The sequence below is a fragment of the Pelodiscus sinensis genome, chromosome 7 (assembly GCF_052426305.1).
Source record: "Pelodiscus sinensis isolate ZL-2025 chromosome 7, ASM5242630v1, whole genome shotgun sequence".
In the NCBI taxonomy this organism is placed as follows: Eukaryota; Metazoa; Chordata; order Testudines; family Trionychidae; genus Pelodiscus; species Pelodiscus sinensis.
This window is the reverse complement of record NC_143058.1, coordinates 6327002-6351563: the sequence shown is the minus strand read 5'-3', so window position 1 is coordinate 6351563 and position 24562 is coordinate 6327002. Positions and strand designations below refer to the sequence as shown.

The 24562-nt window shown below is 44.6% G+C and overlaps 1 protein-coding gene across 1 annotated transcript in view; it reads left to right on the top strand.

The window, feature by feature from the left end:
- The window catches only part of CNTNAP5 (contactin associated protein family member 5), a 464970-nt gene extending 443179 nt beyond the window's left edge, over positions 1 to 21791 (top strand). Inside the window, exons 22-24 of the mRNA XM_075933060.2 lie at positions 2186 to 2404; positions 11217 to 11288; positions 12917 to 21791. Of these exons, the coding sequence (XP_075789175.2) occupies positions 2186 to 2404; positions 11217 to 11288; positions 12917 to 13113 (488 nt within the window). The 3' untranslated portion in view covers positions 13114 to 21791. The remainder of the gene's footprint in view (positions 1 to 2185; positions 2405 to 11216; positions 11289 to 12916) is intronic.
- Positions 21792 to 24562: the final 2771 nt, after the last annotated feature.

Below are 24562 nucleotides of genomic sequence, written 5' to 3'. Positions count from 1 at the left end.
GATTTAGAGAGTCCTTACTAGACCAGCTGAATCACACACCAAAAGATCGCTCTCCAGCATAGTAAATATAGACATGGCCTAAGTTTCATACCATGGTGACAGGGTGTCATGTGGTTCAGTGTATTTTTAGATCCGAGGGAAATCAGAATGCTCCAGAGAGAGAGAGAGACTTAACCACTTCCTTATTTGTTATGAAGCCTAAGCAATTACAGCAATCCAAAAAGTTTTGCAAATCCTACAGCCAATACAATGGACATAAGCAAGGCAATAATTAGCAAGCATTAAATAGTTAACACAATCCCCCATATATTTTTCAAGCACTATAAGCATTATTATAGTACAGATCAATGCAATAACTATGAATAGAGCACAAGATATAATACACTCTCTTACCCTAATTCCTATTACAAGCTAGTTATTACAATATTAAACTTAGTTCACTTACCATTCACTCGTTGCCCCTAACAGTGCTCCAGACAGAAGGTTCGCGGTCTCTTGATTCCCACGCATCAAGACATATTGCGCTGCATGGCCGGATGAAAAGGTTGTTTCTTCTAGTTCTAATGAGCAGGGTCTGTAGGTCTACCCTGCTTCCTACCTCCCAAACAGATATTTGCAAAAGCTCATTTTATAGCAAAGCGAGACTTGGTTGCTTATACCCCTCATTGTCACATATTGTCCTAGCCCTACGTACTTCCCTATTCTATCAGTCCCTCATGAGCTGGCCCCCTTTACTTTAGTTCATTTATTCGGACCCTAATTGACGCCATTATCTTAAGTTGTGTACCTCTTTTGCGGCTAGCCACTTTTGAGAAATACAAGGTTTGCCCATCACGTCACCTCCTATTCCTGCAAGCCGTAGCGAAATAATTCTGGAAATCTGAGCCTGCTTGTTATTCATGATCACGCTTATCCATTTCCGCATTTTGTTAACGATTTACGATCAGGTCTTACCCGATAATCGAGGGCAAGGAGTTACATTTCCACATGTTTTATCCTGAGGCCCACCTGTGCGCTTCCCAGCACCAGACTTTATCAGGGCCTGGACTTCTTAGCCAGACGTACGTCAAGCCAAGGAAGACTCCTCCGCACAGGGCCATAGAAATAAGTAAATCTATAGGTCTAGCAGACTGTGGAAGACTCTCCAAAAGTCAACTGGAAAGTCCATTTACGTGAGCCATTGAACGTTAAACTATATGAAGTACCTAATCACTGAGCAGCACTGTCACGTCAGCAACAGATAGAGTAGATGATCTACTCTGACTTGTTCATCTCTGACCGCTCCGATTCTGTGAGCTTGAACTTGCTGACCAATTACTCTTACCTCAGGCTTAAACATAATCAGTGTTACTATAATAAATTGTCAGAGGTGGGGTTAGGGAGGAATTTTCACCCAGGTCAGTTGGACCATGAAGTCGAGGTTTCTCTTTTCTTCTTTTTTTCCTTCCTCAGCAGCATATAGTTGCCACACTCATCTGGCCATTCCTCACCTAATTAATTTTCTGACATTGAAGGGGCGTTGAGCACTGGTGCATCTTGGTCCCTCCTATTCTCCAGTCATCACACGTGATACTGTAATCTCCTGTGGGCTGTAACACCAGGGTCTAAAGTCAGTCGTTGTGTTTAGTATGTTACTGGCAGTCCCTGATAGGCTATGATTTATAGTAGCGCACAGGTGCTTTCCAGACAAACAACAAGAATCTGAAACAAAAGACAGAACTATGTAGCACCTTAAAGACTAACAAGATGGTTTATTAGGTGATGAGCTTTTGTGGGCCAGACCCACTTCCTCAGATCAATATGTGGGTTTGGCTCACGAAAGCTCATCACCTAATAAACCATCTTGTTAGTCTTTAAAGTGCTACATAGTTCTGTCTTTTGTTTCAGCTACACCAGACTAACAGGGCTGCATCTCTATCACTATTCAACAAGAATCTGGTGAGGGGAGGGAGAACAACAGGCTATTTATTTATACACCAAATCAATTCACTCTTAAGTAGCATGGTAGATGTGTGTCTTTAATTGTTGATATGATGTCCTACATATTGGAAGTTGGAGGTGATTGGGGGAGAACGTGATGAATGGGTGGATAAAGCCACGTAAGCTGGCAAAGAGTTGGGATTTTGTAATCAACATGCAAAAGGGAACATTTAAAACTCCTTTCTGATTGTCTTGTGTGTTGCAGATAGTCTGGGGCTAGATTCTGAAGTCCTGAAGGCGAGCTCAAATGGCTTTATCGGATGCCTGTCCTCTGTCCAGTATAATCACATAGCTCCGCTGAAGGCCGCCTTGCGCCATCCCAGCATTGCCCCCGTCACTGTCAAAGGCTCCTTGGCCGAATCGAGTTGTGGATACATAGCCGAGGCTGATGTGAACACTGTCACCTCAGTATATTCTTCATCAGGTAGGTCCTGTCTGTGTTTCAGAGACCAGCATGGGGTTTGCTCCCTCCCTTCCTGCTGTCATGGAAACCGTGATACTGGAAGCAAGATGACTGGGAAGCCATCAACCCCCAAGTGATAGGGATGTACGGGTAATGCCTATTACACATCCACTGAAAGGCAATAATTAGGGCTTGAACCTAAACAACTGATTAGGATCCTGTGTTGCCTGAAAAATGCCCACAGGAACGTGTCATGATAGGAGAGTAAAGTGTGAGTTGCAAAGGCCGGATCCAAACGACCTCAGGAGCTTGCAGGCAGTCTGTGAAGTCTGGTATCACGACTCCAGTGCTGGAAATTTCAAAGGAAAACAAAACCCTGGTCAGGTGTTGCATAGAACACAACTGTCCCGTACGCCACATAACAATGGTGTCGCCACGGGTAGGCCTGCTTGGGCGGTGGCCCGCTCGTTTCTCCTCCAGGCCCGTCCTCAGCTTTGTTCCTAACTCAGCCCTTGCCTGGGAATGCCATTGGAGCATGGGGGCTTGCAAGCCCCTCTCCCTTCCACCCTCCACCCTCCACCCCCAGCCTGAGCCTGTTGGGATCCCTGGGCTGGCAGGGTAGGACAAGTCCCCATGGCCGGCCCCTCTCGCCCCCACTGGAGCTGGGGAAGCCCCATTACCCCAACCCCACTCCCTGGCTGCAGTGGGGGCAGCACAGGAGAGGTGCCATTTTCTTCACCCCTCTGTTTTACCAGGGGCCCTGGCCAGAGCATCTATCACCCTCTGTGGGTCTGCAGTATTGGTCCAGATGGCCCCTGCCCCCGCCCTCCCATCTGAGCCCTCCCCGGTGTCCCAGTCTGCCTCCGCCGCTGCCAGAGAGTGAGCAGCAAAGGCCATGAAGCCTGAGAAATCCCACCAGAGTAACTGTCATTGTCCTCTGGCCAGTGGACACGCACGGGTGTGTCCTTCGGTGAATCCCTGCACCGTTTGCTCTGCGTTAAGCAAAGGCACAACAGGAATGGTGCTCGCTGATGAGCCGAAGCAGTTCATTTTCCTCCGCAATCATGAACTCGCCCCCTGGGACCGTTAAGTGGTTTGCATACGTAGAGCAGCCTGCCAGGGCTGGGGAGGGAGGAGGGGAGAACCCAAAGAGCAGCTGGTTACCGCAGGCAGAGGGACATAAGTTGCTGTTGTTGCTGGCAGATGTGGCAGAGATCTTAATAACCAGAAAGGAAAAATACAATGCAAGGGTTGTGGGATTTTTTTTTAATCCCCTGCACTATGAATTCACTTAATCTGTTGGCTAATTAATAAAGCTTCCAATGTTTTCTACAAAGCCATTTCCTTGACATTTGGCTTGCCCCAGTCCCTTTCGACCAGAGAATTTGCCGAACCACAGGAGGTCAGTATTGTCTAGCAGCATGACCAACACTTCCACTGCCTACTAGACTCTTAGGTGACGTCTACACTACACAGTTATTTCGGAATAAGCTATTCCAGAATAGTTACTCTGAAATAGCTTATTTTGAAATAGCACATTTACACTGCAGGGAAGCCTCAAAACTAGTCCAAGGCAGGCTTCCCCAGTGTGGACGTGCTACCTCGATTTAGAGCCCTAGGAGGAATAACTTAGAATGGCCCCGGTGAGGGGCTATTTTGAAATAACAGCAGTGGAGTGTCCACACACGTCTGATTTCAAAATAGCTGTTTCGGAATAGGCGCTATTCCTTGTAGAAGGAGGCTTACAGAAGTTGGAATAAGCCGTCTGCTATTTCAAAATTATTTTAAAATAATGGAATGGCTGTGTAGATGCTTGCATAGTTATTTTGGAATAACAGCCGTTATTCTGAAATAACTTTGCTGTGTAGACACACCCTTAGACATTTAGGGGTAAATTGGAGACAAATAACAGCGCAGAACACTGAGGCAGTGTCTAGACTGCATTCCTTTTCCGTAAAAGGGATGCAAATTAGACACATCGCAATTGCAAATGAAGCGGGGATTTAAATCCCCCCCGCTTCATTTGCATAAACATGGCTGCCGCTTTTTTCTGGCTCGGAGCTTTGCCAGAAAAAGCGCCAGTCTAGACGCGGATCTTTCGGAAAATAAAGCCTTTTCCAAAAGATCCCTTATTCCTTATTTTAAGAGGCAGCCATGTTTATGCAAATGAAGCAGGGGGGATTTAAATCCCCGCTTCATTTGCAATTGCGATGTGTCTAATTTGCATCCCTTTTATGGAAAAGGAATGCAGTCTAGACACTGCCTGAGAGCCAAGACTGGTGACTGTCAACAAACTCTATGGGACTGCAGGAACGTTGGCCACACCTATGATAAGTGGACACCCAGCTAACTCAAATCATGTCAGACTAGAGAGGTTCAATCTGTATAAGCATTTTGTGTAGAGAGAAAGCATTATGCTTGCTCTCCCTGTAAGGGATGGATTCCAATTCATCTGTGCTTTGTTTTTTAAATGAAGAAACATGGCTTGTTAATGATTATTGGTTTAGGATTTCTGTGTGTGTGTGTGTGTGTGTGTGTGTGTGTGTGTGTGTGTGTGTCAGGAGCGGCCTGAGGCGGGCTGCGGCAGCTGGCACCCCAGGCAGAATGCACGATCGGCATCCCCACCTGCACGGCCATCAATGGGGTGACATCATCATCATGCCCCGTTGAAGGTGGTGTCCTGGTGATGGCCAAGTCAGCCTATAGTCACGAGCCACCCCTGATGTGCATGCACGCACATGCACATTTACACACAGCTGTCCATCCTCTGGGGCTTTAATTTTGCTGTCATTTATCCCAGGCCAACCTTTAATGTCAAAAAGGGGATGTTTTAGGATAAAATCTAAGTCTCAAAGAGTGAGTCACAACTCTAATGTCTGACACAACAAGGAAGGATTTCGACTTTCATATTTAAATCTTGCAATTAACTTGATGTAAAGCAATGTTAAGGTGAGCACTCAGATATCGCTAAGCAGAGTCCTGTAGAAAGCTCAATATTATTCCTGCTTATTTTTTGCTTTAAAATACGGTCACACTTTTTCCTGGTAATTGATAAACACACACGTACAACACACACACAGGCTGGAAGAGGGAGACAATATTTTAAGAAATAATCACAGAAGGGCAGAGTCAAGGATTAATCCCCAGTTTTATTATGCATGTCTCAGCTGATCAATTCATGATGTCTCATCTCTGCATATCTGAGAACAAAAAACAAATTTCAGACTGCTGAACATGTGTGTGTCAGTTTTCTAAGCCTTTGATAGAGCAAAGATACCTGTCCAGGTCTCCTGCTGTGAATGTGTGTGTTTAAAAAAAAAAAAAAAATTTAAAAAAAGCTTTCAGTGTTGAGAAATATCAAAGCACTTTCCTTCAAATGTGGGATGTTTGTTAGATCTTCAGGAAGGTTTCTTAGCACACTACTTTTGAACAAATTCCACTCAGCCATGGCTGATTTATGCATGTGCATAATTTCTTATTGGGGAAATCTGAGGGGAGAAGTAACTTCCCGTGATGATGATAATAGTTTGTAATACTCCATAAATCAGTGTCTCTTATGTGGTAGCACATTTGCTAATTGCCACTCTGACTGCACATTGATGGCACCCTGATACTTTGCCAGGATGTTTATAGTATATTAAAATATTGCAAATATCCTACTATAGTCAAAGCTCTGATATTTAGCATAATGGGAGAATGGGGGGTGCTGTATCAGTGAATATTCCAGCAATATTATACTTTACCAAAGGAATACCAATTTCCAATGAAGTAGAATAGAGTATAATAAAAAAAGAGTATAAAATAGTGTAGAGAAACTTATCAACCCAGTAGTAATAATGCACTGCAGAGTGGTGGATTCCTTGAAGCACTTAGGTGTATACAGGCAGTCCCCGGGTTACATGGATCCGACTTACATCAGATCCCTACTTACAAACGGGATGAGGCAACCCCTCACTAGCTGCTTCCCCCCAGCAGACCAGGGAGATGCAAAGCTAGCGCTCCCCCAGCAGACTAGGGAGACGCGGAGCAGCTTTTCTCAGCAGATACCTCAGTTTGAGAATAAAGGACTGAGGGAAGTGAGGTGTGGGAGAATAAAACTGAGCTCTGGAGAAATGTTTGGCTAGAGTTTGCCCTTCAATACGTACCAGTTCCGACTTACATACAAATTCAACTTAAGAACAAACCTACAGTCCCTATCTTGTACGTAACCCGGGGACTGCCTGTACATGTAGGCTACGTCTACACGGCTGGTTTTGCTGGCAGTTAGTATGCAAATGAGGTGTGGATTAGCCTATCGCTGCACCTCATTTGCATAATTTATGCACAGTATTTTTGTGCAAACGGTTTTTGCAGAATAAAAAATAATTTGGGCGTTTTCTTTTTGTGCAAAAACCCCTTTTCCCGCCAGATCGGTAAACCTCCTTTTTTGGAGCATAAGGATCTGTCAGGAAAAGGGTTTTTTGCACAAAAAGAAAACATTCACAGTACTTTATTTTCAGCAAATATGCCTTGAATAAATTATGTAAATGAAGCATGGCAATATGCTAATCTGTGCTTCATTTGCATACTCACTGCTAGCAAAACTGGCAGTGTGGCCGTAGCCATAGAGTTTCCTATACAGTAGGTTATCTTATGACACCAGATAGCACTATGGGCAGCGTATGGCGTATATCCAGATCACTAAAAATATAGTGAAGACTAAAAGGCTGTGTCTACACTACATGCCTCTGTCAGCAGAGGCATGTAGATTTGGGTTGTAGGCAAAGGTAAATGAAGCCGCGATTTAAATGATCGCAGCTTCATTTACATTTACATGGCTGCCGCGCTGAGCCGACAAACAGCTGATCAGCTGTTTGTCGGCTCGCCGCTAGTCTGGACGTTCCACCTGTCGACATCAAAGCCCTTTGTCGGCAGCCCCGTTATTCCTTGTGGAATGAGGTTTACCGGGGCTGCCGACAAAGGGCTTTGATGTCGACAGAGGGAACGTCCAGACTAGCGGCGAGCCGACAAACAGCTGATCAGCTGTTTGTCGGCTCAGCGCGGCAGCCATGTAAATGTAAATGAAGCCGCGATCATTTAAATCGCAGCTTCATTTACCTTTGTCGAACAAACAAATCTACATGCCTCTGCCGACAGAGGCATGTAGTGTAGACGTACCCAAACTGTCCTGAACATAACTTAATCTTCCTTAGATTCTGAAGGCACTTTGGGATCTTGCAGTGTCACAGGGCCATCACTGTCAACATCAATTATCCTTATAGATGTAGGTGTAAGAGATTGGGTTGAATGTGCAATGACCCTGTGACTGACCCTGGAAGCTGCTTTTTTGAGGAAATCCCCCAAATCAGCTTGCTTGTTTGTCTTCTGCCTCTTTTGCCTACAAATAGAATGCGAGGTAACCTGTTGCGTGTCCCCGTTACTCCATTGAAGATTTGCATTGGAAGATATCAGAAATGCTGGTTAATTGAGCTTTCTGGTTAACTAGGAGCCAGATATTGGTGCTTTTACTGTGTATTAAAAAAGCATTCAGAAAATATTTATTAGTAGTCATTACTCAGCTGCCAGTGGAAGATCGGGACCTTGTATATTTAAATTCTATATCCCAAATACTTTCATAAAACAGATATTGGACCAAAACATTTTGCTTGCCTATGTTGAACTTCTCTGGTCCGGCACTCTCTAGTCCAGCAACATCCATGGTCTGGGGTGATTTTTAGCTAGCCAGATGTCCATTTATCATGGGTGTGAACAAGTTTCCCGTGGTCCCGTAAAGTTTGTTTGCAGCCACCAGGCCTGGCTCTCAGTGTTCTGTGCTGTGATTTAGCTCTAATTTGCCCCTAAATGTCTTCTCAGAGCTCAGTAAGCAGTGAAAGTGTTGGTAATACTGCTTGACCTCCCATGGTTCGGCACATTCTCTGGTTCAGCACCTGTCAGGTCCTGAGGGTGCTGGACTAGAGAGGTTTAACCTGTGGAAGTCATGTGACATTTTTATGTTTTCCTTTTGCTGAGGTGTCCTTTGGGACCACTTGTCTTCATGCCATCATCACAAGGGTCGTAGCTAAAAGGAACGAATGTCCTATTCAAATCACGTAGAAGACAATGCTTTTCCTCCTTGGCTGCAGGATTTACCATGATCTCCCAGGGGAAGGTTCTTCTGTCACTTACCATCTGCTTCTTTGCAACAAACACCTTGTTGCCCCGTATTCTGACTATATTTCTTGGGTGAAACATAATTCACAGAAGCTTCGAGGTCTGTCGACCTGCATTCTGATTAAATTATAGGAGGAGTTACCCTTAAGTCACCAGCACTTACTTTGGATTTTTTAAAAGTGCTTGTGCTTCAGGTAATTTTCGGTCAAGGAGTAGACCCTTTAATAGTATTTATGGCCAACATTTTACACAACGGACATGTGGCTCAAAAGTCTTGTCTGTGCTTTGTGGTTCTTTATGCAATCTCAGCAAGTAACATCTGACACTAGTCAGAAGTTTCTGTCCAAGCCATAGGAGCAGATCCTCAGGGGTGGAAACTAGTCAGTTTATACCTGCTAAGCTTTTCTGAGGTGAAACGAGTTGGCATGTCAAAAGATTTGCTTGTACCTGAGCATTTCTTCACAAAGGTGCCCAATCTCCAAGCAGTGGAAAAAGACCACTTGCCAAAAAACTGCTATGGATCCCACCTGGGGAGCGTACGATTTTCCCTGGTGAAACTTTATTTATGTCAGCAATACCATGGAGGTCAAAGCCACTTCTATGACTGCATTCCCAGCCAATACAAGCTCTGGCTCAGCTCTTCCTTTTTAGGACAAGAAGCAATGGGCTTAAATTGCAGCAAGGGAGGTTTAGGTTGGACAGTAGGAAAAATGGTCCCTTCCAGTTCCAGGAAATGTACTTCTTCAGCCTCAAAACCTACCGGGCCAGATTCTCTATGGCCTGTACTTTCTGTAGCCATTTACATCAGTGAAAGTTGGTATACATGGTATCCCTTATCACTCACTTTGCATGAATGTAAATTTCTACCCAAACTATGAGCAAAGAAGAATCAAGCACTTTGTAAATACAAAGTGTGCAAAGCAAAGATAAAAATTCAGCCCAGGCCAACCCAAAAATATGCTTGTTTCTCTGAAGGAAAACATCCCACTTAACAAGGAGGTGCTAAGAGGCTGCTGAGTCAGCAGAAAAGCAAAAATGTTCAATAATAATATCATCGTAGCATTTTGCATCTCTTCCAAAGGCTTCCATTCTCACCATTGAAAAGAATAGCCTGCCAATGACATAAAAGTTGTTTCTGAGCCTGTCAGTTCCAGCGCCCCAAACAGGCCTGTGTGTTATAACCCGGAGGCGCATAAAAGGGAGAACAGCAGTTTTGTGCTACCACAGACAGAAACCAAAGAGAGGAATGGCTGAGCTGAGATGAAAGCCTTCCTGTGATGATACAGACTGACTGCATGGTTCAGACGCAGAGCTGGAGATAGATAGAGACCATATCTGGAGTAGTGCATCCAGGTCTGGATTCCCCATTACAGAAAGGAGATGGACGCTTTGGCGAAAGTCCAGAAGAGGGCGGCAATAATGATTTGCTGGAGCACATGACCTACAAGGAGACGCTGAGGGATTTGGGCTTATTTAGTCTGCAAAAGAGAAGAGTGAGGGGGAATTGGACAGCAGCCTTCAACTTCCTGAAGGGGGGTTCTTAAGAGGATGCAGAGAGGCTGTTCTCAGTGGTGGCAGATGGTAGAATGAGGAGCAATGGTCTCAAATTGTAGTAGGGAAGGTCTCGGTTGGCTATTAGGAAAAACTATCTCCCTAGGAGGATGGGGAAGCACTGGGATGGGTTCCCTAGGGAGGTGGAGGAATATCCATCCCTAGAGGTTTTTATGACAGAGCCCTGGCTGGGATGATTTAGTTGGGATTGGTCCTACTTTGAGCAGGGGGGTTGGACTTGATGACCTCCTGAGGTCTCTTCCAGCCTTATGATTCTGATTCCATGATCTGGGACAGGCAGGGAGAGTGTAATTTACTATTGTTCCATTCAGAGCTTGACCCATAATCTGGATTTGAAGCTACCAAAGCGCAAGGTGTTTGATTCCCATTTTGGTTGGGCTGAACTATGGCAAAGGCTTTGTGAACCCTGGAGAGTGTTTGAAGCTTCTAGAGGGTTCCCAAGAGTTATAGGTTAGAACCAAACTCCTATATCCGGTGTCCTCAGTGCTAAGCGAAGCTTGCTGTGCCACAGAAATAATCGGGCACATCCTACGTACGATAATCAGAGCAGACTCAGAGCAGAAATGGGGGAATGGAAACTGAAACGTGAAGGATCTGTAGCAGCTGAGAGGGGAAGATCAGAACATGTCCAATTTGCAATGCATCCCACTTGGAAGAGTGGCCTTGGGGTTCTACCATTTTTCTGCCTTGGAGAGGGGGATCCTTTCCAACAGGCCACCCCTCTGCCTCTCTGACACTGGGTTCAGTCTGATGGAGAGAACCAATCTCTACACCTTTTATTAGTTTTCTCACTTTCCAGATGCTTCCGCCTTTGTTTAGTCTTGGAATTGTACCATTGTCCCTACCGTTGTCAACAGAGGCATTGTGGTAGGATGAGAGGGTACTGGTTTTTACCCATTTTGTCTCCTCGTGCATTTGTGGTTTCATGGCTTTGTCTCTGATGGCACCTGAGTCCTGTGTTTTGAAGAGGGCTCCTCTTTGATCAAATTCTCTAATCCCCAAGCCACATATTTTGATAGCAGACATGGGTAGATAACATCATTCCAAGTGCTGAAGCAAGGTCCGCATGTTGCCAGTGGACAACAGCTATTCTGTATTTAATCAACTGCAGATCCCTTTGGGAAGACGGATGAGCGGGAACCCCTCACCAATGCAATCAGAAGTGATTCAGCCGTCATCGGAGGTAATATTTTTCTTCTTTTTCTTTTGAATGATGCAATCCGAAAATATTTTTATTCCCCCAGAAAACAAATTCATAGGATATTTGCGCTCCATAGCTCCCTTTCCTCATCTTCTGCTCTCCTCTAGCACAGGGCATTATGAGGCTGGAAATGCTGCATTTATTATTAATGTTAATAATGTTATGGCAGCATCCCAATCTCCTAGTCATGACCTATAATCCTACATCAGTGTTTCTTAAACTGTGTTCCGCGGCACACTGGTGTGCTCAGGAAAACAACAGAATTCAAAATGGCCACCCTTAAAGGGGCAGGTGACCTTTTTATTTTCTTGCTCAACAAAAAAATCCTTGCTGTTCCTCATAAAAAAAAATATTGTTTGGTGTTCCTTGGCCTTAAAAAGTTTAAGAAACACTGTCTTACATGCTCCCTAAACACATAGGAAAACAGATGCTCTTGTGCATTTTTAGAAGACTTAAGTTTTTCAGCACATGGACTGCATCTGTCTGATACATGGCTTAGCTGTGAATGCTATGTGCAAAGACCACACTTCTACAGGCTCATGTAATGAAGTGTTCCAGTCTAATCTGTCCTTGGAATTCTCTAAGCTCAGTGCGGTATGTGCAATGGGATTCCTCGGGTCCCAGGGAAAATCCCATAAGCCAAGGCAACTGTTAATTCAAAAGTGGTGCCCGCACCATCACGGATGGTTGTCCATATTCCCTGAACAATCCCCTTTATCCCAGCTGTGTGTTGCTTTCAGGTGGGCTGCTTTGAGTAATACCTAGACTCTGTGGGCCACGTTCCCACAAGGTTTACCCAAGTTCAATTGAGGAGAGCGCTCCTGGCGAAGAAAGTTTGGCAGAAAGGGAAGATGTGAAGGCAGGAGGGAAGAGAATTTTCAAAGGCATTCAGCACTGGCCTCCCTTGCCCCCATGGGTGCCAATGAGCTTGAGGCTAGCAGAATTAGGCCAATGTTGAGCACTTTGAGGAATCCGAGCAAGGGAGCTGGATCCTCCCTCGTGCCGGGTAGAAAGCCCCAGCTGACTGGCAAGGACCAGCAGTGAGTTGTTCTTTGTTGTGTAAGCATGGGAAGTAGCGGTGCGGTGGGTGCTACAGCACCCCCAGGTTTTGCGCCTGGTACCCCACCCCTGGTGCTCAGGATCCCAGCGGCTGGCCTCATTCCCCGGATCAAACACCTGAAGTCCCAATTGCTAGGCCCTGCCTAGATGCTCCACTGCTAGCTGGAGTCCTGTTTGGCTGCCAGCTATCGGGGCTTTGCTACCAGCCCCAGGAACGCAGCAGCCAGCCCCATGTGGAGGGTCCCAGCTGCAGGCCCCAGGCCCTGCTCAGCCACAGATCCTGCCTGGCTGCTGGTTCTGTACCTGGGGATTCCATCACCAGCCCCAGGGTCCCAGCTGCTGGCTCTGCATGTGGGGTCCCCGTTGTCAGCCCCGGCTCTAGGGGCTGATAACTGGGGAGCAGCTCAGCACCCCACTCCAATGACTACTCCAGTACCACTGGTAGATGTACCCTGGGAGGCACAGCTAGAGGTCTGAGCCCAGACCTCCCCTGGCAAAATCTGTGTCTCTCTTTTCACTTCCTGTTCTTACTTTCGCTTCCTTTTTCCCAGGGGTCATAGCTGTCGTAATATTCATCATCCTCTGCATTGTGGCCATCATGAGCAGATTCCTCTACCAGCACAAACAGACGCACCGAAGCAGCCAGACGAAGGAGAAGGACTACCCCGACCGCCTTGACAGTTCCTTTAAAACGGACATTGACTTACAGAACACAGTGAGTGAGTGCAAACGGGAGTATTTCATCTGATGGACTGTGGGATTCCTTCTTACTCTCCTCCCAATCCCCGGCCTGTTTTTCTTTTCGTACCCATCCATTTGCAAGCTTTTAATCTTTCGGAAGGAGACGGCCCTGCACCGTTGAGGCTGGCCACCAGTACAATGCCTCATTCCCTTCACCAAAACCTGCCACATTTACATCGGCATCTCAACTGACCTGCTCTTCTACCCTGGACAGAATAAATTCACCAACTTGCATGGTTGCCTATTAAGTTCCAGGATTTCTCAAGTCTTCTATTGTTTTCTGGAGTCTTTTAGCTCACTGCTCTGTATCTGCTCTATATAAACTAGAGGTGAAATACTGTATCTAAATAAGTAGCATCACAGCTTGTGAGACAGAGTAGCAGGGAAGAATGAGACCAAAACGCCTGGTTTATTATAAAATGCATTTACACCAAACATAAAGAATCAGCTAGATCCTCGGTTGACATAATTTGCCATAAAAATGGAGTTACATGAGTTTTCACCTGCTGGGAATCTGGCAAGAAGTTACAATTATTATTTTCTCTCTCCTTGAGCATCTTCCCCCATCCTGCAATCCTTTTACTGTAACTTTTAGGCTTGCAAATATTTTTTTTAAAATACAGGAAAACAGCATTGGACAAAATTTGTTCCAGCGCAACTTGTGTACCTCCGTCTAGTAAGTCTGGCTATTTAGGACCAAGATACTGTAGAGTAATTCTAGATGAAGCATGGAACATAGTACCTTAAATCTGAAAGGGTTTTAAGAGGTTTGTGGGACTTAAGTGCTCTGTATATTTCTCTGATGATTTGTCTGAAACATTAGCCGTGCAGCATATGTATACTAACATCATGTAGAGAAGGATCAGGTGCTGAGGTCAAATCCTTAAGTGACTGTGGCAAATTAAAAACAAACAAAAGAAGACGACAAACCAGTCCCACCGTAAACACGAGATCCAAAATCTGCTCATTCATATAAAAAACCCCCAAGAATGTTATTAAATTGCTCTTAAAAATGAATGAATGAAGCGATGGAGCTTCCTGTTTGTAGAAACAGCTCCTGGCTGCCAGCCAGAAGCTAACGCGTCTCCTGTTTGAGAGGCATTTGGTGATGTGAGCCTGCCTTGGCATGCCAGGACTCCTAACGATGGACTCATTAGCAGGAAGATAGGGAAAGGTACAGCACGGAATGCATCTAATGAGAGCCTCAGGAAATAGTTTCTTCCCTAGAGAAAGCTGTTCTGCTTTTCATATTACAATGGGAGGGCAGGGAAACAAACCTACGTAGGAACAAATAGTCATTTCCCTCTTTGCAACTTTCTCTTCGTTATTTTCAGCATGGTTATCCCATTTGAAATGCTCTCACTAACAAGGTGCTATTAATTCCCTTGCTCAAAGGCAACTGGTCACATGACCCTACCCGCGCAGCCTACCCAATTCTTCTCCACTCAGGCCCCGCCTCTCCCCAACCCTGCTCCGCCTCCTTTCTCCACCCTCTCCCACCTCTTCTCTCCCCTTGCTCCACCTCTGCCCCGTATCCTCCTCCAATCAAGGCGGTCCTGGGGCTAGTGGGGCCAGCACTGACAGCAGAGGTCTGCCCGCCTCCCGCCGCACTCACCAGCAGTGGAAGTAGAGCAAGGCGGGCCCGCGGCTTTGCTCCATCTGCAGTGCAGCCCCCACCACCGGAGCAGTGCAGCTGGGAGAGCACAGCAGTGGGGCCAACTTTCTCGGCTTCTCCTGCCGCTGCTGGGGACTGTGAGGCAGCGGCAGGCAAAAAAGCAAGCAGAAAGTTGGGAATCATTAACAAAGAGAGAGTCTCTGCCTTATGCTCTCTCTTACTGTCTCTGTGTAAATCCATGGGACGCCCACGTCTTGAATACTGCTCACCACATCTCAAAAAAGATACCTTGGCATTGGAAAAAGGTCAAAAAAGGGTGACAAAAATGATTAGGGGTAAGGAACAGCTGCCATACGAGACGAGATTAAAAAGACTGGGACTTCTCAGCTTGGAAAAGAGATGACTAAGGGGAGATGTGACAGAGGTCTATAAAATCATGCCTGGTGTGGAGAAAGTAAATAAGGAAAAGTTATTTACCTGTTCCCATAACACAAGAGTTAGAGGTCACCACATGAAATGAATAGGTGTAGCAGATTTAAAACAAACAAAAAGAAGTTTTTCTTCACACAACACACAGTCCACCTGTGGAACTCCTTGCCAGAGGATGTTGTGAAAGCCAGGACTTTAACAGGGTTTTAAAAAGAGCTGGATAAATTAATGGAGGATAGGTTCATTACTGGCTATTAGCCAGGATAGGTAGGAATGGTGTCCTTAGCCTCTGTTTGTCACAAGCTGGGAATGGATGACAGGAGATGGATCACTTGATGATTATCTCTTCTTGTCATTCCATCAGGGGCACCTGGCAGTGGCCACTGTCAGAAGACAAGTTACTGGGCTAGATGGACCTTTGGTCTGACCCTGTATGGCTGTTCTTAATGCAAGTCATCAGATACCTGCAAATTTTGGCTAGGAACACCTGCAAGGCAGAGTAGCAGTGCATGACTGTGGCAGTAGCTAGTTAGATATTTGTATTTGGAATAGTGTTGGTGGCCCGATATATAGCTCTGGATAGGTACGTGCATGAGAAGTGGGTGTAGCTATGGGTATTCCCTCATGGAGGTCATACAGCCGCAGTGCTGCATCTGGGGTTCCCACAACACAAGTAGAATTCCCAATCTAGCAAACCACTTCAGTACATGTTGAATTTTAAGCATGTGAACAGTTGCATTAATTTCAGTGAAATTACTCAAATACTTCAAGTGTCACACTCCATGAGGCAAAATTATACTCACCCGGGGTAACTCTTTCAATGGGTAAATTAAAGGAATTTTTTAATCACCATTATTAAACATCTTTCTACAGGGCACGTGAGGTAAGATTAACAAAGTGTCAGGAAAATTTAGTCAGGCTCCGGTGAGTGTAGGGGTCATACACAAGGATAGATACAATTGTCTATACATACAGCTATATTGGACATAAACACATAGTTATTCAAACTAATAAGAACCTGCTTAGATGAGTTAACAAATTTTGTATGCATATTATACTCAAAATTATAAACTAGCCCATTATATTCTTGCAAAGAAAAAATAATGGAAAGTAAAAATTAGCATCCTGGAAAATGAGAACATGCTGCATTAAATGTAGGAAGCAAACAATCCAGCTAATTTTTCTTTTTTATTGGTTTGGATCTGCTTTCTGTTATGCACCCACTATCTGTTTATTAATATACTCACTGGGACTGGTCAAAAATGGGAAAATATTTTGTTGGGGAAAATTCAAAATTTCAATGTTCATGCCATTTTGCAGGATTCAAAACAGATCCACTTTCCATTTATCCCAATTTACTTTCACTTTTCTTCACCAAAATTGTTCTCTAAATCTTTTTTTTTTTTTTTTTTGTCACTTACCAAGCCCCCAGTGGGAAAACAATTTTTTTTGCAATATTTTTTGTTTGCTAGCTAACTCTATTACAGTAGCTCAAGTGAGTGTATGGACAATTCTGATGCTATTGAAATGTTTCCAAAAAAGTATCATTTTTGGAAAAAAGCTCAATTTTCAACCCAGAAAACAAAGTCCAGAAAATGTCAGTCCACTCTTGTGCTGTTCTTGCTTTTATTGAAGCCGTGATGAAAACTTGAGTTGACTTCTATAGGAACAGGATTGGAGTACTGGATCTGTCCTTCAGTGCATTCTCTTTAACATACTTCTCAACTTGAGTCTCCATCTGGATTTGTTATTGGAGCAGGAGGCAGTCAGCCTGGCTCAGCTATGTGTATGTAATCCACACACCTACGGGGTGTGTCTCACTGTCCCATGGAGTGGCACTCAGACCGCTTACAGAGAGAGAGAATGAGTTTGCTCTACAGCCTTAAGTGAGAGCCCGCTGGCTTATGCACTAAGCCTCAGAGGTCCCAGGTTCAGTTCTGCCTGTCGGCATTATGCTTACACTACCATTACCTGTGCTAGCGAGGCTACACTGCTGTTTATATCCATACTAGCTCCCAGAGAGCTTGTGGGGCCACTTGTATGTGAGCAGGGGAGTCATACCCCTACCTCATCCTATAGCTGTAGCCTCACGTACTAACTGAGCTCATCCCCCATTTTGAAGTGTTTTAGTCAGGTCCTGAAATCCTTACTCCAATTCCCATGTCAGGTGTGTGCCACAAAGGTACAGCAGTCAGGTCACCAAGTGACTTGGGCACTTCTGAGAGGTTATAGCAAAGTCACTTTTCAGGTGGGTCTGAGGGTCAGATTTTCAAAGCGCTTCAGGAGTTTAAAGATTTGGATAGGTGCCCAGAGGGGTTTTCACAAGGGCCATTGAAATCAACTGAAATGTAGCTCTGAGAAGCTACCATGGCTCCTATACGCCTTGGGGCTAAATTCTCAAAGGCATTTAGGCACTTAAGAAGTAAGTATTAAATTAATGGGATTTTCAAAAGTGCCTAAGCAGGTTTAGGTGCCTTAGTGGCATTTTTAGGCACCTAAACAGGCGAGGCATTTCATTCCCATTGATTTCAAGTGTCATTGAAGAGCTGATCCTCGCTCCCATTTTGAAATAAAACTAAAGGCTCCTAAAGCTTTTTGTGTTTCTTTTAAAAAAAAAAGACTTTCAACACACACACACACACACACACACACACACACCCTGCAAGCTAGCAACGCCTAAGTTAGATCACTCTTATCAGGCCTTGTGTGCTTGTTGAAACTGTCAATCTTTACAGAATAGTGCTGCCCAGGTTATGCAAATGCCTAGTGTACAGTGATAGTGACATCTCCAACGGGAAGGGTTTAACTATTGGTTTAATCCTTTAATTGATGCTTTTGTTAAATAGTGTGCAATGTTTCACACACACGGGCTAGTACAACAGCTGATACAGTATGACTTAGCTGCCTAACCTAACCGGCTCAATCCTTTTCCTGTTGAAGTCAATTGGAGTTTGGACATTAATTTAATTGGCAGCTGGACCAGACTTTTAGTTTTTGGAAGCACTTTGTAAACTGCCTTCATTGGACACCTTTTAGTTTCTTTTTTCATCCCTTGTGGCATCAAAAGACCTATTTGGCCCCAAATCTGCTCTCTTACCAAAGTAAATGTGCAGTAAATCCAGTGAAATCAGCTGAGTTACTCTGGATTTGCACTAGTGTAACCAGGAGCAGAATCTGGCCTTCTTTTAAAGCTACTATCTTAGTGCTGTCAAAATCACACATGTTTCAGAGGGTAGCTGGGTTCGTCTCTAAGGTGGTACAAGACTATTTGTTTTTTAATTTTGTTCAGTCACAGACAAAAAAAAATACAGATGGTATCGTGCGCTTTCGTGGGCACAACCCACTTCTTCATCTTTTTAAACGATCACACAAGCTGATACCTAGAACAAAATGTCCAATGTAGATGGCATTCGTCTACTGCTTCTGAGAGTTGTTGTTATGCTGTGCAAAGCATTCATAGGTACAAACTGGTTATTCTTTTTGCAGACGACAAACGATGCCCAGGTGAAAGCTGAGCCCTTACTAGGCTCCTAAACACAAGTGCTATTTCATAGCTTTGCAATGCTTTCCTATCATACAAGGCAAGCGGGGCAGTTAAATCCCTTTCCAACCTGATCCAGCTTCCATAGGAGACTTCCTATTGACTTTGCTGGGTGTTGCATCACGCCCTTTGTTCTTATTCCCTTTCCTAAAGCCAGTTATTTCACAGCCACAAGACTTAAAACAATTATTTCTTTAATTGAGTTCTGGGCTTTGCGGCTTTTTTCTTCAATCACTGATAAGTCCTTGATGTCTCATGGAAATCCATGAGGCCCTGCTGTGTATGTTTTCTTTGTGAACTTCTAAAGATAATTTTATTTCAGGGGCAAGGCATGTTTAGCCTGAATGCTATTTTGTTTGCTTCTGTTGTTCCTTTTGAGCCATGCCTCAAGGATTTTGAACTATTTCAGTGTATTACTACCTTACTTGTGTGATCTTTTGCACTAAGTTATTCTAAGGGCGGGAGGGGGGGACACACTGGTGAACTATTGTAATTTGTAAGCTAGTCGTTTGCTTGTGGTCTCTTTGCAGACTCAAAACAGGAAAAAAGACAGAGTAAAGGAAGGGTTAAGGCCGCAGGTTGCTTCAACGCCAACCCTCTCTGTTCGCGATCTCTCTATTTTTTCCTTGGCATGTGGGAAGAATGGTTTAGGGGTTGGGAAAGGAGTCAAAAGTTAGCAAAGACCAATATTCTAATGATGCAGATTTGCCATGGACTCTGTACACCACAAGGCACTAAGAAAAAAATGTGGTCCCTGGCCTCGACTGCTCGAAATCAATGGCTCTCCACCGAAGTCAGTGGAGCGCTGCGGATTACACCAGAGGAAGGTCTGTTTCCATGCCCCTCCCCTGCCAACCAAAGGCGCTAGAAGTCTAAAAAGACACTGCAATACAATAGGGCTGTGTCTAGACTGGCAAGTTTTTCCGCAAACTCATCTGCTTTTGTGGAAAAACTTGCCAACTGTCTACACTGGCTGCTTGAATTTCCGCAAAAGCACTGCCGATCTCATGTAAGATTGTCAGTGCTTTTGCAGAAATACTATGCTGCTCCCGTTCAGGCAAAAGTCTTTTTTTGAAAAATTTTTGCGCAAAAGGGCCAGTGTAGACAGCAGAGATTTGTTTTCCGCAAAAAATCCCCAATCGCGAAAAAGGCGATCGGGGATTTTTTGTGGAAAAGCGCGTCTAGATTGGCCACGGACGCTTTTCCACAAAAAGTGCTTTTGCGGAAAAGCGTCCTGCCAATCTAGACGCGCTTTTCCGAAAATGCTTTTAACGGAAAACTTTTCCGTTAAAAGCATTTCCGGAAAATCATGCCAGTGTAGACGCAGCCTAGGAGCTCCGGGAGCTAGTCTTTACATACAGTCTCATCTCCCATGGGGGAGGGGGCGATAGCATTTTACCGTAGGAGTGTAGCTATTAATATGCTAATGGCAGCTCTTTCCCCACAATGCTCGTTATTGGCTTATGGATGGCACTTGACCCCAAAGGCCATTCCACTTGAAAGCGGCAACCAACATTCCTCTTCCCTGAGGAAATGCGTACTCACATCCGTGTGCCACGTCTAAGTTCCTGCTTCCTCTTGTGTCCTTGCAAGAAAATATTTTCTCACCGTGCTTTGTCATTGCTACCGATATCGGCCTCCCCTGTCATGTACAGAAGTGGCCCTGTGTCTTCGGAGCTCAGATTGAGAGGCAGGAAGTCCACAGCTCCTTGGAGAGCTTGCCACACAGTAGGTTAAGCAGAAATCCAACATGAGCCTGTGAACCTTTGGAGAGAAGACGAGTTAGGCTTGTTTGCTTCCAGTACTCCACCACAAGTAACTGCCTGGGAGAGTCTTGAAGGGAAATATTAATGTAGTCTGTCATGTCTGAATATCACCACACTTCATACCTGCTTCCTGTCTGGAAACTTTTGGCGGGAACATACTGGGGAAGATCCATGTGCAATCCCTCCCAGGGCCACGGTGTTCCACCAGAGAGCCTTGTGGCCTGTAACGTAGCCTCCCATCACCTACAGCAAGGCAGACCTGTTGTCTGTAAATCCAAGGTGGAACTTTCCAGTCCTCGGTGCCAGCCAGTGCTAGCTGGGTTCAGTGCACACCTCTTCTTCGGGAACGACAGGGGCCTTTTACAAAACTTAGAAGCCCTTGCTGCGAGTTGAAGTTGCCTTCAGGATCCCAGGGAGGTTCATAGCCTGATTCACACTCCCTTGATAACTATGCAGGCCTGCTGATGGGGGGAGGGGGAGCTACTTGCCCCAAAGCCCGGAAATTCTCAAGGCCCCAGGGCTTCCAGCTACCATAGCAGTGCTGACAGATATTCTTGCACCCTTCCCATTACTGTGGGGGAGCAGGGCGGTATTAAGAATTGGTGGGGAACTCAGTGTGGTCTGGGGGATGCCGAGCATTGGTTGTCTTCAGTCCCATTCTTTCAACCTGAGGCTCTGCCCCTTCCTGGGTTGAGGCGCTACCCCTCCACCCCCCAGGGGCCTGGAAATTCTCTCTCTCTCACAGACACATACACCCCCCCCCCCATCATGATGGAAGTCTTTCTGTTGACTTAACGGGTTTTGGGATCAGGCCCTCACTGCACTGAGGTGAATTCCACTCTCTATATAAAGCAAAGCCACGCAGTCCACTAAACACAGTCCCCGAGCAAGAAAAGCCGCAATCCCTCCCGTAAAAATCCATTATATACTCTTTAGAAGTAACACAAACTGCCTTTTCCACATAAGGACATCTTCTCATTTGTTTTATGTTGTGCTACTCTAAAATCCTTTGAAAGGGTGGTAGATGAAATAGCGAGGCAAACCAGGTAGCGCAAGAGTCTCTCAGTTACAGTAAAAAAACAAAACAAAATGGAGGTCTAGCTTTTCCTTCCACTGTCTGGTTTTCTGAAGGGAATCCCACAGGACGTTGCCTCGGTCCACGTCAGTTTTGTAGACCATGTAACATGTCTTACTACACTGTATGGGATTAAAACAACAACAATTTAGCCTTAGCTTCTTTTGTTTTCTATGGTTACTGTTGTACAGAAGAAAGTCAAACTGTAAATAATGTATATTTAATAAAGAGAGACTTTTGTATGATTTTGTGTGGAACACACATGCCTCCTGCTGTGGTTTTCTTTGCTAAATTAGCAGTTAAAATGCAAATCGTGGGTAATCTCATTTCCATTCTTTTACATCATTCTCTGCTAGACACGAGGTTGGGCCTAGATGCTAATAAAACATGAAACTCCTGCAACTTGGTTTTATCGATTTCAAAGTTGGCTAAAAGGGCTGTCACAGGCTATCGGATCACCGCTCCACAGCCCCGACTGAGCCAATTAATGCCGCTTTGCAGCACCTGCCTGGGAAACGCAGGAGGGCAAATGTGTCTACTGGTTGAAAGTCATGGCTGGACATGTGCTTTAGCTTCGATTACAAAGCACTCTTGGTGCTTTATGGTGATAGCTTCCCAGCCACCATTTTCCAGTGCGACTCCCCTTGTTCATGCTTTCTCTCTCTCAGTGGTATCCGAGGGATTGGACTGGGATCACCCAGAGCCATAGCATTGGATCTGGTTGCAGTTTCATTGCTTCTGTTTGGGATTTTAAGGGCATGGCAACATTACCTGCTGGATCAACAGGCAGTGATCAATCCAGCAGGGGTCGATTAATTGCAGCTTGATGCGATAAATAGACCACCGAGCTCTCTCCCGTCGACTTCGGTACTCCACCGGAATGAAGAGTGTAGGCGGAGTTGACGGGATTCATCTACTATTGACTTGCTGCAGTGCAGGTAAGTAGATCTAAGTACATCAACTTCAACTACATTCACGTAGCTGGCGTTGCATAACAATGGTCCATGGTTGTGTAGATGAGGTCTTAGACTGTTAAGACACCCAATCACATTTTTTCTCCATTTTTTTTCCAATGAGCTCTTCTGAAATTCCCACCTTCTGATTGAGAAAATAGGTGCCAATAAATACTAAAAAAGCAACCTGACTTCTTGTTTCTATTTAATTGCCTCTGTTTCTAATTCTGTGTGAGGACTCAGAATGTGGATGCATTTGTATATGAATAAGAACTGCAAATAAAAAGGATGTAACTATCAGAAAACTTCCAGAGATGTGGCTCAAGGGAGAAGGGGGTGTGTGTGTATCTGAATAGAAGATTCCCCAGTTTGGAGTAGTGGCAACTACCTATCCACTGTTATTATGTAGCCATACAATCACCATGGAAGAGATTTGCACACAAATCGTAAGAACATAACAACGGCCACACTGTGTCAGACCAAAGGTCCATCTAGCTCAGTATACTGTCTTCCAACAATGGCCAATGCCAGATGCCCCAGAGGGAGTGAACGGAATAGGTAACCATCATGTGATCCCTCTCCCACCCATTTTCACACACACAGAGGCTAGGGATACCATTCCTACCCATTCTGGCTCATAGCCATTGATGGACCTAACCTAGCTTTGAATATATCTAGCTCTTTTTTGAACCTTTAAACCTTTGGGTCTTCTGACCAGGTGAGTCCTAATCATGCTAGCCCCACCGTGTGCACTCTTAGGGTATGTCTACATTGCAAGGCTATTTCGGGATACCAGAGTATACCAAAATAGCTATCTTGTGTCTTCACAAGCAAACCTGTTATTTCAGGCTTGCTATTCCAACATCCCTATATACCTCATTCTACGAGTAAGGGACATTTTGGAATAGCGCTTTAACGAAAAAAGCTATTTCAAAATAGCATCAAAATAAGATATGCAATTTGCGTAGCTCAAATTGCATATCTTATTTTGAGTTACAGTGCAGTGTAGATGCACCCTTGGGGAGAAACAACACCCCAAACCATCTGTGCGGAGCAAATGAAGCTATTTTAAACAAAAAGGAACCCTTATGCTCATCTATTCAGTCCTCATTCATAAATGTTTGCTTTTCCCATCCTTCGTTACAAAAATATAGCCTTATTCATTTTTGTGTGACTTTCATTACTGGGGGCATCAACTCACTCCTCTCAAGCCAGCCTTTCCATTGGGACACATCTACAATTCTGGCCCTTGGTTTTAGTCCTAAATGAGTTTAGATCTTTTTTATTTGGGAAATGTCTTTACCTTATGATGTGCTGGCTCTGCAAGAAAGACAAAAACATTTGAAGAGGAATGTATTTAACAAATACAGCCGGCAATGGAAATACAGATTTCCAGTTGCTGGGGTAGAAAAGAGCCGTTAGCTTCAGGTTCCAGAGTTAGCTGCTTTGGAAGGAGACACCAAGATGTCCTGACAGGTGGCAAAGGTACTCAGAGTCAAATCTACCTCTGTCAGCTAATGCTAGCCTCTCCTGCTAAGCAAGATAAGAACTCTCATTTTGTGCAACATTCACATGTGGGTGGAGTATTTATGTCTAGGGATTACAGTAGCTGGAGTCCCATTGGCATAAGAATAAAGAAAAAAATAAGATGTATAACATACACAAGAGATGTTCTACAGTGTATAGTTCTTTCATGTCTGTTCATTTCTATGGTTGATTTGCTAAACCCTACCCTTACATCACCAGAACAATGGTCAGAGTAGTCTTTTGACCTTCAGTGGGATATTTCAAACACACAAGGCAGCATTAAATTAGTAGAACTACACAGTGTACTGTGTTGGGATCTGACCCCTTTTTCTGACCTCAGCAGCACTAAGCCTTGTCCAGAAGTTTAAAGACTGATACTTGAAGTAAGTTTACGCTTGTTACTTGAAGGGTATGTCTACACCAGAAATTTTTTTCGAAATAACAAAATTTGAAATAATTACCAAAATCTTAATAGCATGTCCCTACTACGGGGGAGCCTCGAAATTACTCCAAGACAGGCTCTGTTTTTTGCCAAGAATATGCAATATCT